General features: G+C 38.2%; 1 protein-coding gene across 1 annotated transcript; it reads right to left on the bottom strand.

The window, feature by feature from the left end:
* Positions 1-500: 500 nt before the first annotated feature.
* LOC129716577 (uncharacterized) lies at positions 501-11,409 on the bottom strand. The gene is given in 5 exon segments (XM_055666412.1): positions 501-1,984; positions 2,141-2,504; positions 2,506-2,881; positions 3,090-3,195; positions 10,900-11,409. Coding segments are annotated over 5 exon segments (2,478 nt in total). The 3' UTR covers positions 501-862.
* Between the last annotated feature and the right edge of the window lie 7,977 nt (positions 11,410-19,386).

The following is a 19,386-nucleotide window of genomic DNA, read 5'->3' as shown; positions in this document are numbered from 1 at the left end:
AGTTCTTAGTATTAACGTTGAAAAGTGATTTTATGAAGTAATCAATCTTACCATGTTTTCACTAAATATATCCTATGAACCGTCTCCATTTTGTTCCTGCCCTCCATAAGGCAGCAAGAACTAACCACGTAGAAGTCATGACAATAGGAACAGCCAGGTTTTTTAATACGGGTTTTTTTACGGATTTTCTAATTACGGAGTTTTTTACGAATTCACACGGTTTATACGAGGTATGCAGCCTTCGCGTAAAAAAAAAAACCTGACTGTATAAGAACATTTAACAAGCACTTGCGTTTTGAGTAAAAAGCACACAAAATCAAATTATCGTTGCATAACAAAAAACAATGTGCAAAATCCTCTGTATTATTTCTCAAATATTCACAAGTATAAAACAAAACTTTGAAATTTTTATTTGAATAAATTCCAATATATACACTAACAAAAGTTAATCTTCCTCATATACAGAGTCTATATCTGAGTCAAATCCTGCATTTTCTCGGAATTTTCTTTTTCTTCCTCGGCCGGGAGGTTTTAATGTTTTCAGAAAAGCCTCGTAGTACCATTTTTGCGTAACGTATGGCAATAATTTTCGAAGATCTTCTATTTTCGCAGTAGGTAATTGAATAGGAGAAGAAAGTATTGGTTTAAGATTTAGTTTATCCAGAGGGACAGATTTTTCCGTTAGCAAATTTATAAAACTGAAAGTCGTGTCGCCTACATCATTCTTGAACATAACAATTCCAGGCGTTTCTGTGAAGCACGAGTAAATTCTTGCTGCTTTGAATTTGAATGGTGTTTTATCTGTGCTACATTTAGGTAACGAATACCGTTCATTTAGAACTAACCAATCAAGGAACCGGTTTTACTCCATTTCTTCAACAGTCATTGGAGTGCTCCGTTTAATTGAAGCGATTAACAAACTCCAATCTCGTGGAGTTTCTATGTTGACTTGCGTTTTTTTCTTGGCACGTTCGATTGCTGCATGTATTGTGTCACACTCCATGTGGCTATGTCCACTTGTCATAAATTTATGACGAAGGGTAAACTTCCGGCCTTCAGAAGCCATGATTTCGACAACGTATGCCATCAGAAATAAAACGGTTCTGTTGTTGTTTTGGCCTGCACATCGATCACTATACATGTTAACTTCGTGCACGCAAGCGGGCAACCCTCGCAAATATGACCACAAACATGATCCGATTTTTCGTGATCCCCGCTTAGCTCGGGTCTCATCCCATATGTAGCATATTGGAACATTTTTACTCGATTGGGTTTCGAAAATTGTTAAATTGTATGTATATAGCTGGCGGCAATAAAAAGATCGGCCACATGTTAAATAGGGAGTGGCTAATTGTTTTTGCAAATCAAATGAAATTGTGCGTACAGAAACATCAGCATTCGCCAGAGATCTATCATGTCTCTTTTCTTGATACATGCGTTCAGCCTCTAATTGATGCGCATTCTTACGAGTAACTATTTCTGCTCGTTTCATGTTGTCCTTCTCTATTTGCAACTCCACTTTGAACATATCGCAGGTGTTGCAGGTATCAATTTTAGGCTTCCGAAACTTAATATTCAAGGAGTTAAAGGCAATTCTATATGTGTTATAATGAACTGGGATAATGTTTTTTTGGTCACACAGGTTTCGATAAAGTTCGTACATCCGATTAATCTTTAAATCGGAAGATAAATACAGACATGATGACTTTTCGCGGCTGTAATGACTTTCTTCGGTTGGAAATGACTTAATATGCTCAATAATGTAATCAGCATGTTCAGGGTCGATTTGTTTTCTCGTGTGATTGTCCTTCCGCATATCATCTTTAGCAATTCCTCTACCAAGAATTAGCTTATCGGCCAGAACACGAACTTTACGTTCTTTAAGGTCAAACGTAGACAAAAACATATGCTTGCAAACTTTTACTGCGCCTCCCACAACTGGTAGCTTATAGATCCTGGACCAACTACGCCGTGAGATAAGAACCTAAAATAAAGAAAAAAGACTGATGTTACCATCAGCTTCGTTTTGAAAAAGGAGTACACAAAGATTTACTAAAATTGAAAATACATTGCTCGATATATCTACACAAAGTAAGTCAAAGCAATAACTAGTATAAGCACTAATATTTGAAATGCCAACCTTTGGTCGGATCGTCTGGATTACATCTATGTGATTTGATAGAAATTGGTTTTGTCCCGATTGAGTTAGTTCTAGAAGGCCACCTAATAAACTCTTACGAACGGTTTCAGAGAATTTTTCATAGCACCGCATTCTACAACTACAGGGTAGTTGTACTCGCCTTGCTCGAACAACAGTTCCATCACCTTTTGTATACTGAAGCCCCTTTATTTTAAGTTTTTTGTTCTTCGTCCGCAAACTAGATTTACTCTCCTTTGGTAGCTGTTTATCTTTTGTTGTTAGATCATCACGCATTGTATCTTCAACTTCCTCATCAAATATTTGTGTATCCACATCAGATAAATTATCATTCTTGAATTTTTCATTCGTAGATTTAAAATTCATTTAACAATGTAGCATCACCGTCAGGCAACCAGGCTGGATCATTTTCATCATCTGTATAATCTCCTTCATAGTTAAAATCGTTTGAACCTACAGTGTGAATCGGGACACTTGTAGCATTTCTAATATCTTTTGTACTGCGGCTCGCAGTATTCTGCTTTCTCAAATCAATCACTATTGGGTTTGGATTTTGATCGGGTAATTTGATTGTGGGTGATTTTACAACTTTTAAATCCAACGGCTTATCATCACTGGAATTTCCATCTAGTGAAAAGTCCAGAGCAAAAGGAATTAACGGAGTAGATGCTTGTACACGCTGGAAAGATGGTTCTTCGTCCCACTGTCCATTGATAAATGAGTCTACAAAAAAATTTAAAAATTACCCTCCATTTCATTCAGAATAAAAAAACGGTAAACTATATTACAGTGATGATATATTACGACACGACATTCTAGAATTTTCATTTACTATACTATATTGAATCAATTGATCGCCTTCGTTAATTAAAGGAATCAATTTCAATATGATTATTGCGGTACTTTTGTATGTTTTGTATAGATAACTTACCAAAGCTGCTTCTTGTTAAATCTTGCCGTCTTCGTTTATGAATGCTAAAATGGTTTGATATGTCCTTAAAAGCAACACGTCTGGTTAATGGATAAGTCAGATTTGACTGAAAAGTTTATGAGAAGTAATTATCAAAATATGTAAAAAATATGTCACGCACAACTACCGTTTATTGCTTCGTGGTTTTTAACGAAATATGTCGTTTTCTCTGGTTTTCGTGCCATGGACATCTTAAAAGTACATATTCACTTTGCTTTCGTTTGTTTTGACTGTTTGACAGCTTATCCAATACAAACGTCCGATAACGAATAAAACCAAAAGGACCGAAGTTCATATTTCTGTTGTTGTGTTCGTTTCGGTACTTCGGACATTTGACAAGGTTGCCAGAACTAAACGTCTTATGTAATAGTGAAGTTAGTTTCAGACGAAATTAGACATAAAACTTTTTGTTTGATTTTAATTTATAAATTATAATGAACATAAATTGGAATGATAGTTTTTGTACGATATTTAGAGGAAAATATGTTAGAGCATGTACTGATAAACTCGTTCGTTTACATTTGTTACTTAGGTCCTTTTGAAAAGTTACGCGAGAAGTCATTGTATTTGTTACTATTTGAGAGCGAAATTTAAAATCAATAAAATATAATATTAAATTTGCGTTTGGAATATATTTTTTGTCAGGCGTACCCCGTGTGTATTGCACAGGTTGCACCTATGGACGAGTCGCCCCTGGTTTTGACGTAAAATTATAAATTTCATAATCTTTAAGTACACACTTATATTAAATCACCGAATTCGTCTTTTTTTCGCCGACTTTACAACAGCTGAGCGCTCGGTAAAACGTTCGGTAATATAAACCACTACCGATCGATCAGTAATCAAATTTTTGTTGCTTTCTGTCATTATTACCCACCTAATTTGTGAAAACGGCAAATGCAATTAGTTGCCAAAACCACCGATCAAATCTGTAAGTTGTGTGAGACAATACGGAAAGATCTGTGATATTTGTTATTTGTTCACTTTTAATTATTTAAGTAAACCAGAAATATGATGTAACATTGTTTTGATAAAAAAATATTTTTATTCGAATATTATAAAAAAATTTACCTATTAAAAATAAAAAAAAAATCAAAAATCGACGCTCGCCGCACCGAATTTGTCAGGGTGAAAATCAATCAACCTTCATGCCAGATGTGCTCATAGTTTCAAAGCCGAAGATCTTCCGAGTGGTGGTGGTGTAAACTATTTACGTAGCGTGTAATGGTTTGATGCCTAAAATATTTACAAAATTTGTTATTATATACTTACGAAAAATTTGTACTATGCGATCATCTTTTAGCTGAAGTTGTTGGAGAAAGTCCTCCATTTTTTCGTGGGAACTTCAATGTTCAAACGGAACCGAGAATATGACTTGACAACCAGAACGAGAACAACGAATAGAAAAAAATTGACAGCTCTATAGTTGGTCCAGTAGTTTTTCACCAATATTCGGTAAAAGTTTAATTTACCGAACAGTTCAGTAGAAAATATAGCAGTATTCAGTAAAATCATTTGCTGAATACAGAAAATATGTAAAGTTATATCAATTTTACAAACTACTCTGTATTTTCTCAAACTTACCGATCGAAATTGTAATAATAATTACCGAACATTCATTATCTGATTGAGTGTGTAACAATCATGCTAGCGTACTGCGATTATTAAACTTGCGTTTCTTTGGATTTAAGACGTTGGTTACAATTTCGAACACACTTCATCACGGACGAACTCAAAACTCTGAAGAAACTTTTATACAATGGCAAATTGAAAAAAAAAACGCAGACTCGAAAAATTAGTCTGTAAAAATCGCACATTCAGTATTCCTGATGTTTCTAAAAACTAAGTTTGAGTCATGCATGTGTTTCAGCAAGAAGATAGTTACACGCTATCAGAAAACGACGCATGTGCGTGTTCTCTGTTTTGAGTGTAGTATTCGTTTCTCCCTCCCAGGTCACCACCTCTGCAAAACGCGGGTCATATCACATATTTTCTAATGTCTTCACATATTTTTGAATGTCTTCCATTTGTCTTCACAAACAAAGATGTCTTCACCGCAGGTTAAATGTCTTTCATTTGAAGACATGTCTTCCAATCTGGCATCGCTGCTGCTGGGGATCGTAACGTCAAACGTCGTTACACTGAACGGAATCGTGGAGCCTTTATTAGATGATTTATTATTCAGAAGTATTAGACGGGGGAAATTCAGAAAATCATTCGAAATACTGGATGCACTATGCACACTGGTATAAAAATAGTATCAATGAATGATTTCGCATTTATATTTTTAGTGATATTTGTCTATAGTTGACAGCATAAATACATATGTGAAATAGAATCATCCAGGGAAGCCCCATTAACCCATTCACGGCGGGTGTTAAGTTTGACAATTATACTTGAAAATTTGCACGATGAAACTATTTAGTATGGTTAGAGAAGATTAATCTTTAATATGTAATGATGAGTAATAAGAGTTTGAAGTTCATTTTTGGAGGTAAAAATTGATTTCTCTCCGCCGGGAATGAGTTGATGAAATCGTACACAAACATGAACTGTTTTACGAGTCAGTTTCACACCGTTTCGCTTTCGATGTGCGCGTCTATAATCTTTCCCATAGTTAATAACAATTATGCTATTTTTAACTGTTAAGTGTATATTTTTCTTCTGAAAAGAATACTTTTTCTTATGTGTTTGAACTGCGCAAGCGAAAGATGATAATCAGTTCTAAAATGAGGTACATTCGTTATTCAGGACTCGTTGTTATAGCTGCTGATATTTGTTTGGTTTTTTGCTTAAGAGTAAAGGAAAAAAATACTTTTACTTTTGTTAACACGCATATTCTGACAATCTATATGAGAGTTTACGTGAGTATGAGCAGCTTTTAAAATCTCTTTGAGCTTCGTAGTCGCGAATGGGGCTTCAGTCAAGTAATGATAATACATTTATGTGCGAGCAATTTGGTTCAGTGTAGTCTGCTTTTTCTTTTGGCAGTTTTTGCTCATAACAAAGCTCAAAATAGAGGTGGGTCTACTAGATCATGATTCTCAAAGCAATTTTCAAGTCGAATCGCGCAAATCGACTCTAGTGCTTGGGATCTTTTGCGCAACATGATTTACCTCGAACACAATGGGCACATAAGCGACATTACTTATCTAGGGACTAAATAATCTTATGAAAAAACCGATTCGCTATTTGAGCCGTGAATTGTGATATCGCATGTCTCGAGAAAAAAAAAACATACTTTGCTTGTGCTCAGCGTCTGATCTTGCATGCAGGTAACAGCACGCTTCTCTAATTTTCCCCTAAACTGAGTAGCATCGGTTGAGGATTTCTATGCAAAATGTCAAAAATCGAGTAAAAGCAAATTTTCTCGCCAAACATGTGAAAAGGGCCCATGTGCCATTTGTAAACAAGCCAAATTTTCTTATTTTGTGATTGATACAAGCGTAATCTATCCCTACAAATAAGATTTGTTGATAAAAGAAGTTGTTTTCAATCAACAAATCTTATTTGTATGGGCAGATTAAGCTTGTATTTGTCAAAAAACGTGAAATTGTGGCTTGTTTACATATGGCACATGGGCCCTTTTCACATGTTTGGCGAGATTTCTTTATTCCACTGGGTCAAGTAAATGTGTTTTAACGACGAGCGGTAAAAGCTATAATTCTCAATTATTCTTCTGTTTTCTGATTAACATATACTATACGGAGGATAGTCATAATAAGTAGGATAGGCAAAATTTTGATGAAATTTGAATTGCTGTAGCTTTGCCAAATGTTATTCGATGTTAATAATTCAAACACCATTGAACTGGAAAACTTTTGAAGTTTGATTTTCTGACCTCAGATCTAGCCTAGGTATTTGGATGGATTTGGTAATGGGTTGCCTGATGAAAATGCTTATTTGCATCATTGGTATAGATGACAAAATCATGTCTGAAGCGAATGGTTCATCAAGATGCGGAATCGGCCAAGAACTCATCGAGAAATGGCTATTTTTCATCCGGAAATCCTCAGAGGAACCTTTAGTAGGGGTCATTTACGTTTTTGCCCCAAATATAGCGTGTGACACCTCTATCTTCAGGATTTTTCATCACGAATCTTTTAAAAGACATATTTTTAGGCTGTATTGGCCACTTCAGAAATCACCTGGATGCCCCGAAGGAACTCGTAGTGGAAGAATTTACATTTCTGCATCAAAAAAAATGCGTGCGACACCTTCATCTTCAGGATTTCTCATCAGGAATCATCCAAAAGACATATTTTTGAATACAGACTACGTTGGCCACAATCGGAACGATCCGGTTACCCAGTAGGAACCCGGAGTGGGGACATTTACATTTCTGCATCAAATATAGCCTCTAGATTCATGATTTTTTATCGGGCATCTTCAAAAAGACATTTTTCTGAATATAGGCTGCATTGGCCACTTTCGAAATGACCTGGATGCCCCGGATGAACCCGTAGTGGGAGAAGTAACATTTCTGCATCAAATCCCTTTTATTCAAAAATGCAAATGCCCGCACTCCCAGTTCCTACAAGGCATCCGGATCGCTCCGGCAGGGACCAATGCAGCCTATATTTAGTAATATGTCTTTTGGAAGATGCCCGATAAAAAAACATGAAGATAGAGGCTTTATTTGAGCATGAGCATAAGCATGATTGACCGCCCGCGGTTGCTACTCCGTTATTGCCAGATCAGCTGTAATTACACAGAGAACCAATGGATGATGCTTGGGATTAACATGCATCCTCAATGTCTAAAAACTGGTGACCTTAATCTTTATATTAGGCAATACCAGCGCCGGCCGCATCCGAATGCAGGTCAAAGAAGGAGTGTGTATAGGAATATGTTGACGTGATACTCGCTTTATTGGAAGCCGAGAACACCTCTGCACTTCCACGAGAAATCACTGGGATGTTGGAGAAAAGGACAAGGTTTGCAGCAGATTTCGTTTTGGTAAACGATGCGCTGAGTTCTAATACCGGGTTCATAATACCAAATATCGCGCGTACGAGTTCATTATATCTTTTACGGAAATCATAACGCGATCCGAACTCATTCCGGTTGATGATGTAACACCGCAAAAATAATGCGCAAGCAAGGATACCGGACCTATAACCTAATCAAGACAGACTCAAATATTCGAAAATCTGTTTATGAAGTCATTATGCAACTACCGAAACGTATCTCTCATTGATTTATCTCAGCTGACTACACAATGTTACGAAGCAACCAGATATGCATTAACCGAAAACAAGAAAAAAGTAAATATATAGGCCCTCAACACATACTGCAAGCGGTCAGCAAGAGAACTTCAAAAATGGCCTATTTGCTTGGACATCGCCGTTTGAAACGAACGAAAAAAGAAAGAAAAAGAAGGATGTGTGCGTTGACAGACGAGTCGCGTATAATCCTGATATTAATTGCAAATAATTGCGATATTTGGTGGCGATTAATTACGATGTTTTGTCACGATTAATTATTTACGATATTAATCGAACGAACGGAACCTACTCCGAATCACTGCGTGCTTAAATAGAACCTACGGGTGGACAGTCTGCGAATAAATGGTTTGGTACACCTCGGCAGTCACAACACACCGAAAATCCATAGTTGAGCAAAGCTCACCTGGGCCGAAAACACGTTTACCCCGGAAAGTTATGCGCGACCGCTCTATTCCCTCTTACCGACGCATACGCGGAGACACGGTATTTCGCGTTGATTACCACTTACTTCTTGAATAATGAAGCGAAGTTACCTACTGAGTATGAAAAACTGGCAAAGTTTCATGCATTCATAGCTAGAAAATTTAAAAAATGCAAATATGCATATCTAACAAGACCGAGCACTAATTAGATTCAACAAAATGCCAAAACAATCGCAATCAAAATTTATTTGCCATGCTGACCGACAAGATTTATACTTAATTAAATTGAAAATTGTCTATGTGTTTCAGTATTTACTCAAAAGCTAGAAAAATCATAAAACAAGGGCATAAAACTGCTCAAAATGAAAGCAGAGAAAAAAAAAACAAAAAAAAAAACATTGCTTCCCTTTTGCCATGCAAATCAAACAAAAAACACAGGCAAAATGTCACTAACACTTATACTTTTCCTTTAATTCCCGCGTCTTCTCTGAACCATCATGCAAGTGCGAGAAAGTGCCGCACGCAAGAGCAACGGTCATCCTGCACTCGCACTTCTCTCGCTTTTCCTTGTTCACCTTGCACTTACTGACACACACTTATGACAAGGCAAGGGCTAACGGGAAACGTGCTCCGCCACTGAAAAAGAAATGCAGCTCTCACAAATTAGCCACAAAATTGCACGAATCTTTCACGGATTTCAATATTGACGTCACTCTCACCGATAATACGAAACCGCCACATTTCGTATTACCTTTTACTCCACCCTTTGCACTTAAAATATAACGATTACGCGACGGGAAGGCTAAATAAAATACGTCGACATTATTACACTATCCCCAACCGTACTCGACAACCCTCGGAACACTTCATCGCGATTCAAATCAATAACTCTAGCCATAATAATCTTAAAACTCAACAACAACAACAACAAATCAAACACTCGGAATTCACACCGAAACAACAGCGGCCTTCATTCAATAAACGTAGACACATTCCTTTCATGAAGATAGAGGCTATATTTGATGCAAAAATGTAAATGTCCCCACTCCGGGTTCCTAGTGGGCATCCGGTTGTGGCCAACGCAGTCTGTATTCAAAAATATGTCTTTTGGATGATATAGAACCATTTTGGACGCACTCACGGATGTAGTTATACCGTATATCCAAATGTTCCATGCGCTTTTGATCTCGTGGTTCAGTTGCAATGTGGATACATGACTGATTGTCCTCGAAGATTACTGTAGGGTTTATCAAAATGACGTTGAACTCAGATAATAAATACCTCAACCAGGATGCTTCACATGCAGCTTGACTGAGAGATATGTATTCAGCCTTGGTGGAACTCAACGACACAGTAGACTGCTTCCTTGCTCCCCACGAAATCGAATTTCCAAAAACCTGGAACAGATATCCAGATGTTGACCGACGATCGGTAATGTCACTGGCCCAATCAGCATCAGCGAATCCAACAATCGGCTCAACGTTATTCCTTCGTTGGTAAATTAAGGAGTAATTTCTCGTCTCCTGAAGGTACCGCAAGATTCGCTTGAGATGAGTCCAGTGTGAATCGGATGCACTACTTTGAAATCGACTTAGAATGTTTACCGCATTGCTTATGTCAGGGCGAGAAGACAGCATTAGATAGGTTAGACATCCAATAAGTTCACGGTATGGATGACAAGTTGTTGATTCATTTTCTTTGAGTTTTTCCAATTTCAAATTGACTTCCATCGGGGTAGATACTGGTTTACAGTTTTCCATCCCAAAACGCTTCAGCAAATCACCAATATACTTAGATTGATAAATCGACAACGTGCCTTTGCTTCTATTTAAATTAATGTTCAAACCAAGGAAATGGCGAAGCTCCTGCATATCTTTCATCTCGAACTCTCTTTGTAAACTTTTCTTAATAAGCATCATTTCATCCAAAGAATTAGAAGCTAGCACAATATCATCAACGTAGAGCACTAGGTAAATACATACGCCTTTCGTATTTTTCACATACAAACAGGTGTCATATTTTGATCTCCTAAATCCCAGTTTCAGCAGAAAACTGTTGAACCTTTCATTCCAACTACGCAGTGCTTGTTAGGCCATACAGTGATTTGTTCAGACGGCAAACCTTATTCCCCTTCTCAAATCCTGGTGGCTGCCGCATGTAGACTGTTCCTGTAAGCTCGCCATTGAGAAAAGCAGTACACACATCCGTTTGGTGTAGATGAAGATTTTGTTGCAACGCTACTGGCAGCAGTATCCGAACAGTAGTCATACGCACAACTGGTGCGTAAGTTTCTTGATAGTCGAAACCGTAACGTTGAGAACACCCCTTCGCTACCAATCGTGCTTTATACTTGGGAACTGCATCACCTGCTTTAATTTTGAACACCCACTTACACGGAACTATTCTTTTATTTGCTGGAAAATCTACGAGATCCCAGGTATTGTTTTTCTCCAATGAACACATTTCTTCGTCTATAGCAGCTTTCCATAACAGCCAATCGTCGCGTTTCTGCAGCTCTTCAATTTGTTGCGGTATCTCTTCCACAAAACTTTCCGCATTTAAAGCAAAAGCAGCACATGTATCGAAATACGCCAAACGATCTGGAGGCCTACGTTCACGCATGCTTGTCATTCTCCTCAGTATGTGAAAGGAGAGGAGAAAAAATTCACCGCGCACTTCCTTTCCAGTATGTGCCTGTGTGTAGCAAATGTTTTCACCACACTGCTTCTTTCTCACTCCAAAGTGTCTCAACCAGCTTACAGAGAGACAAACACACTTCCAGCTCACCCCACATCTGATAGAAACAAGAGGAGTGAATCACTCTACAGAGAAAACGCAGAAGTGCACAACAGTGTCCACTGGCGAGTAGTCGGGAAGGTGAAAAAAACCTACCGGGCAAAAATGTAGTCCTCGTGTACCTACGAACGAATTCCACCAGAGTAAATTCGACCGGCATGAGCGGCCAGAGCAACGCAGTCTATTTTTTTTCTCCCAATCTCTTTTCCTCTTCTGCCATGCTCAAGAAACCAACTGTGAAATGCACCGCAGATAGCTCTGCAGTGTAATTATTGTGCGTGATGTCCACACGTGTGAGAAAGTACACCATAGTTCATTGTCTCGCAAGAGAGAGATTTCAGATTTCACCGCAGTGCGTTCAGGTAGCTCAACAGATGAAAATCGTTTGTCGCTCTCTTCTAGCATGAGCGTATTGATTTGCTCTTTAGTGTGACGGCAGTTGTCTCCGCAGTGCAAGATGTTCTCCTGCACTCTAGAGGTTTACTGAGGAGAAAAGACAAGCATGCGTTCACGCAAGCTGCGTCTAATCGTAACAGGCTCTTCTAAATCACTTTTATCCACATCAACATCGGGTTTATCTTCAGCGTCTTGTATCTGCTGTTCAGCGTTTCCAGTATCAGGATTTTGATTGTTCTCGTTCAACGATAATTGATCTGTTACCAAATGATCATCTGTATACATATCTTGACAATGAGTAACCTTTGGTTTAGTTTCCCCTATTATCACGTCTTGAGATATTATGATTTTCCGCTGAGCTGGATTCCAAAGCCGATATCCATTTATTCCGTAACCAACCAAGTAGCAGATCTGACTTTTGGCTTCAAGTTTGGATCGTTTTTCCTTTGGAATATGACTGAATACCTTACTTCCAAACACTCGTAGCTTTGACACAGTTGGTTTGTGCCCGAACCACATTTCATATGGTGTTTTAGACTCCTGCAGTGCAGCCGATGGACTACGTTTAATAAGATAAACAGCAGCCATTATAGCTTCATTCCACATGGACCTTTTAAATCCGGCATCATCAAACATCGCCCTCGAGCGCTCCATTATTGTCCTGTTCATCCATTCTGCAACGCCATTCTGTTGTGGCGTATATGGTACAGTCGGTTCCATGGTAATTCCTGCATATTCACAATATGCGATGAATTCTTCGTTGATATATTCTCCTCCATTGTCGCTTCTCAACCTAGCAATTTTTGTTCCAAAATGTGCGGTGGCCATTGCTGCATACTTTCTAAAAGCTTCCAGTACATCACTCTTTGCTTTCAGTGGGTAAATTGCGGTAAAATGCGTGTAGTCGTCAATAAAACTCACAAACACCTTGTAGCCATTCCAGGAAGCAGGCGTGAACGGACCACATACATCTGTGTGAATCAAATCGAGAGGACGAGTAGAACGGGGTTGATCAACTTCTTTGAACGACAATCGCGTTTGCTTTCCTTTCATACAAGACTCACAAACTTTCGAATCCAATGAAATATCTGCTCCAATATCGATGCCCTTCACCATGTTGCAACGAATTAACTTCTGCAGACCAGCATTTCCTATATGTCCATACCGTCGGTGCCACAAAGACATTTTTTCTTCCGATTTTCCAATCATAGCCAAATTGGTACGTTTAGCTTCCACGTCAAGTTCATATAATCGGCCCTTACGACTAGCTGTACAAACTAATTCTGAGCCTCTCATAACGCGTGCACTATTTCGACTGAATACAACTTCCATTCCTTTTTCTGCGATTTGTTTTACCGAAAATAAATTGGTGAATAAACCAGGTACATACAAAACATTGTGAACTGTGCAATTCAGTTTCCTATTTCCAACAGCTGCAACCATTTTAACTTCACCGACAAAGCTGCTCGTTAGTGAAACTCCAGATTTTGCCACATTTATCACTACTGGTGTTTCCAATTTTCGAGTATTCACTAAATATTCCTTGTCACCTATCATGTATTCGGATGCTCCACTGTCTAAAACCCAGCGAAACTCGTCTTCGGATTTATCTTCTGCTGTAACGAAAGCCACATCGTCGTTTATTTCCGATAGATTGGCTTTTGGTTTCCTCTGCTTTCCAGCTTTTCCCGAAAATTGTTCCGGTTTATTTTCTGGACAGTTTGCTCGTTTGTGACCAGGTTTTCCGCAAGCGTGACATTTAAAAGTGAATTTTCCACCTTTACCAGCAAAATCCGTACCAGGTTCCAGCTGTTCACCACTGTGTTGCCGCTTGACATCTTCATTAAGCAGCCTCGTTTTGACGAATTCCATAGAGCACTGTTCTACTGGTAACGTTTCCAATACAGTTATCAACTGGTTGTAGGACTTTGGCATTGATTGCAAGAGGAAAAATACCACCACTGGTTCAGCAAATTTCATTTCCGCAGATTCCAATTCTCGAACTACTTTTTCGAACGCCAAAATATGATCTTCCATTGGTAAATGATCGTTGTACTTGATTCCGACCAGCTTTTTCAGTAAAAAGAAAATTCCAGAAACTCCTTTTCGTTCCAACGTGTGCTTCAGCGTTGTCCAAATGGCTTTTGGAGATCGCGCACCTCGAATATACTCCAACTGATAGTCTGCAATTTTGTGAATCAGGATTGACTTGCATTTGGCGTCTTCTTGCTTCCGCCGAATTCGCTTTCTTTCCTTCTCCGCAACAACTTCTGCAGCTTCTGCCTTGTTATCCGGGAAAAAATCTTCCTCTTCCAGAGATTTCTGGATACAATGCAGCAAACCAACCTCTTCCAGGTATGCTTTCATCCAAAAACTCCAATTGGAAAAATTTCGCCCATCGAACAGGTACACTCGTTGAGTACGGTCTTCCTCCATTTTAACGATATTTCGCGACGTTTAAGTTACGATAAGACTTCCGGAAAAAAATTACTTCGAGCTCGACGAAAAAATTAAAAATCAACGCAACTGTTACTATGGTTATTTCTGCTGTGGGAGCCCATAACCTGTAGAGATATACGAGTTGTTATCGCAGTGATGGTTTATTAGCAACTAGTTAGATATATAACAGAGCTGGGGGTATTTATAGAAAATTCATTAATCTAAGCTTACTTGGACTTCTTTATAAAAACTAATAGATTAAGTCTGCATATCAACATCCCCTACTAAAGATTCCTCTGAGGACTTCCGGATGAAAAATAGCCATTTCTCGATGAGTTCTTGGCCGATTCCGGATCTTGATGAACCATCCGCTCCAGAAATGATTTCGTCATCTATGCCAATGATGCAAATAAGCATTTTCATCAGGCAACCCATTACCAAATCCATCCAAATATTAGCAGGTTTGATATGCCTACCGGAACTCAGGAATATTTCCTACATCCGGTGACCTACACACTTAATTTATCTCGTCAAACTTCCCAACAGCTGATTGAACTCGGCGAAGTTTTTAACGAATGTTAGCAGTATATTTCGACGAACATTCAGCAAATATATCGATTTACCGTAAACCAGCAAGTATTGACGTTTCGTTTGCCGAAGTTCTTAAAAATTCTGCCGAGATCTTGTAGAACATTTCGCTGAGTTTATCAGCAGTTGAGTTCTCGGCAATAAAATTTAAGTGTGTAGGCCAATTCTGAGGTCAGACAATGAAACTTCAAAAGTTTTCCAGTTCAATGGTGTACGAGTTATTAAAATCGAATAACATTTGGCAAAGCTAAAGCAATTTAAATTTCTTAAAAATTTTGCCTATCCTACTTATTTTGACTATTCCCTGTACTTACATTTAGTTTTTCCTTACTTTTTTACATACTCAATCAAATTTTTACTGGTCGGTAATTTTTTTTCACAGTTGACGATCTGTAAATCAAGAAAATTACCGGAATTTCAGCATTGTCTACGACAATTACTGTCTCTCAGTATATTTTTTTTATGATTTACTGAAAACGGATAACAAAACCGCCGATATTTCCGTAAAAACATCTTACCATACCGTAGTTAACAGTCGGTAAAATAAAAACCGAGTTTTCAGTGATTACAAAATTTTACCGAACCATTAGCAAAATTTCCCGAGAATCACTGACGCCATCATATGTTTTTTTTAAATGTATTTCGGCTCCGAAAAAGTAAACAAATGGAACATATTTTTCACCAATTCAAGTAGATTGATTGATAAAGAAGTAAAATGTATTTTCGTAAGTAAAACTATTCCTCAACCATTTTTTGCCGAAGGCATAAGACAGTTTTTTTATCTTTATTTGTCGAAGAAGATGGATATTATGTTTGGACGAAAAATAAATGTTAGCTCCCATGCATTTTTCGTGTTTCTTATGGGTTCTATAACAGCTGTGTAATTTTTCAGACTATGGGTGGAACTATATTTTTGCGTCCGATTTTTAAAGTTTCCATACGATTTTATATGGGAAAATCCACATTTTCTCTATAGATGTCCAGTTGACTCCTAAAAACATATCAATACATGATATTTGTAGGAAATTTTCCTGTGAAAAACTCTTCTAAAGTCCGTAAGGCACTACGATGCTTGCAGGGAAAGTTATTTACCCCAAACTGATTGAATGTCTGACGAACGGCTCACCATTGAAGTGAAATTCAAACTTCTGTTTGCTTCCCTAAACAACCAGAAGTTTGAATTTCACTTAACAAACTTAGAAGTTCACATAAGGTTCAGATTTAGTTCCGCTGATCGTTCTAGCTGAACAACAGGACACATTACGTATAAACCGAACTTCATTCTAAACAAGGTACCGCCAGTACTAGAAAGCAACTTGAAAGTTCATAAGAAGCTGCTTGCTCCTCTTTTTTTAAACCTTAAAGTTTACACGTGGACTTCGAAACCCCTTGAAATTAACCCTCTAGTGCCAAAATTAATTTCTTGAGCGGGGGCCTAGTGTGGTTGGTAACGTCTCCGCCAACCACACTCGACGCCTGGGTTCGAATCCCACCGCCGACATAGGTGTCGATGGTTGTGAGGTGGCGTGATCCACTCACAACCAACCCAACTGGTCTAGATTCAATCCTAGCCGACACCGGGAGATTTTCTGAGGCGAAAAATCACTGGGATAAGCGAGAATAAAAAAAAAATTAATTTCTAGACATGCTTCGGTCAAATCACTATAAATTATTATAAACACTTTTTAAGTATTTATTGAAGCTTTTTAAAGGTTTGACCGAAGCCCGCCAAAAGGCGGCATTGGGCACTAGAGGGTTAAAGCACATACAAAAAAGTTGGTACAAAATTAACTACCCGAATGGTACCACGCTCTGAATAAAATCACCGTTTGAGTTGTTTTTGAAGGCAGTGTACCTGCGCAGCCCTGCATTTGTCTCGTTCCTACTCGAAAAATGCTGCATTGGTTTAGTAAATAACTTTTTGACAGTTCCTTATGGGATTTTTTTAGGGCTCGATAAAGCCGAGAAAAAGAAAATTCATTTTGTTCATTATTTGTCGAGCAGTTGGACAGGACGAGGTACGGAGTACTATGGTGCAACGTGTACTAGAAAAAAACGCCAGTGTTACGTATGTCTTATGTATGTGCTAATTGGGTTGTTTAGCTATTCACGGATTTCCAATTTTTATATAACATCTGAAAGAGTGTAATTTTATATCATTATTCTTCGATTTTTAAATGAAGAATTAAATTTCGCTCCAAATCGCTACAATGACAGTTGGTATATGGGCGATCTGTCATTGTAGCGATTTCGAGCAGTTTTAAATCTTGATTTAAAAAGCGAAGGAGAACGATAGAAACTTCTTTCAAATCACGTTTTACTCAGAAAATTCAGATCTTTCAGATGATATAAAAACTGATATAGCTAAACAACCCAATACTCCAATAGGTAATATTAGCATGCTTAAAGGCTTTCGCTATATAAACATTTTAACTTGTTTTTTTCCCTGTTGGGTATCTTCGTCACTGCGACCAACTTTTGATATTTTATGATGTTTTTTGATATTTTGTGATATTTTTATGTTAACTCACAGCAAATCAATCATCCAGCTCAAAAAAAGTTTTGCTCACACGCTTTGGAGATATTCTTCATTTTTTATGCATTCCCCTGACTAGCAACAAGCGCGCACCGACACACAAAAACTCTTTTGTATTGCTAGTCAGCGACTGTAAAAGAGTACGCGAGTTCCTGCTTGCGAGTAGGAGCACTCGTCTAAAATTGCTCGACTAGGAGTGCTCAAAAATGAAAATGCTTTCTTCCCGGTTTTGCTTCATGCACCGACAGCCGAATGGAGAATGGAGAATTCTCCACTGTTTGATAGCGGCAATGAGAACCTCACATTAGGTGTTGCATGCTGCTTACGAGCGAGACTAACAACGCTACATGTGATGAAGGTAACAAAGAAAAATCAGCACATCAAGTAAAATCGATGCTGACCTCATATAACGGGAACGGAACAGTGGTATGAATCTAGGCTACAATGCGGAAGGACTCGAGCTCGAAGCTTGTGTGGTGTGGTGGTAAGTTGCAAAAAATCATGAAATTTGTTAATAAATAATAAAGCCAGGCAATTATTCTTTTGATCTATAATTTCTCCAGTACATGTTTAACCTTCATTGCATCCTAAAAAAAACTTACGTTGTTTACCCTGGTGTGTGGTTTTCCACACATACAACATTTGAATTTGTTTTGGACAAGAAACAACTTAATTTTTCCCCAAACTTATTTTTTTCATTGAGTGCATACATACCTGAAACTATAGGTACCAAATAATTCTGTTTCGAAAATCGAATGAGGTATGTATGTGTGCGGAAGTATGTGTATGTGTGAATATTTTCATTTATACGACCATCATATATCGATTTTCTCAGCATCGGCTGAACCGGTTCGATTGTTCTTAGTCGCGTTTGAAAGAGCTTAAAGTCTAGTTATTTGACGAAAAATATCGTTTTGATTTGATTTGAATCCTTTTGGTGCTAGATGCGTTTGTTAGGATTTGGAGGGTAGATTTTTATTCAAAGATATACTTAAAATTAAATGATAATTTCCAAAGGTACGTTGAAAAAAAAACAAAACTTGTGGAAACGCCTAGTACATTGCAGTATTTTGGAGGTAACCAATTGTAGAATATTATGCGTAGTGTACGAAAAAATCCTAACATCGGTTTGACCAAATGAAGCAAATGTTCGTAAGAATATTCTGATATCTATGCTAAGCAAAGTAAGCAAAGATCCTACTAACACTAACAGTTTCTCCCGAGCCGAGATTCGAACCCACGACGACTGGCTTGTTAGACCATCTCGGGAGATCCATTCTAAATTTATTTCAATATACCTAAAAGTGCGAGTATACTTGTCTTGCAGTAGACATAAAACTGTGTAAATGTTGAACACTGCTCAACCAGGCTGTGCAAACACTAAATAGGTACTATTAGCATTAGCGTATTCGTAACCCATATGTGTGAAAATTCTCACACGGTTTCCGGAACAACACTTCAGGGATCAGCTCATCGCAATTCGTCTTTGCTCTCCACAATTCTTGAATGAATATTTTACCGTGGATAAGAGAGAAGCATAGAACACCAATAGGATCAAACGGACTCATCACCACCCGCAATGCCTGTCGCTTTGTGTTGTGCTAAACATAGTGAGCACGTAGCCCCGGAAATTGCAACATCCATCCAGAGAAGCCGCTGAGCATGCCGATCTTCACATTGAATCTGCACCTGATGAAACATATCCCTAAGATCCGCAGCAAAAGGCACTCCCAACAAGGTATTCTGCAAATCGGTATTCAGGCAGATTTCGTGCACCTTGGCTGCCGCATCGCAAAAAATCTGTATCTTAGATGGCTTCTCTGGATTCAGCACCACACTAAAAAGTAAGTACC

The sequence above is a fragment of the Wyeomyia smithii genome, chromosome 1, assembly GCF_029784165.1.
Source record: "Wyeomyia smithii strain HCP4-BCI-WySm-NY-G18 chromosome 1, ASM2978416v1, whole genome shotgun sequence".
In the NCBI taxonomy this organism is placed as follows: Eukaryota; Metazoa; Arthropoda; class Insecta; order Diptera; family Culicidae; genus Wyeomyia; species Wyeomyia smithii.
Note: the sequence above shows the minus strand (reverse complement) of the source record. Positions and strands in the feature narration are given on the sequence as shown.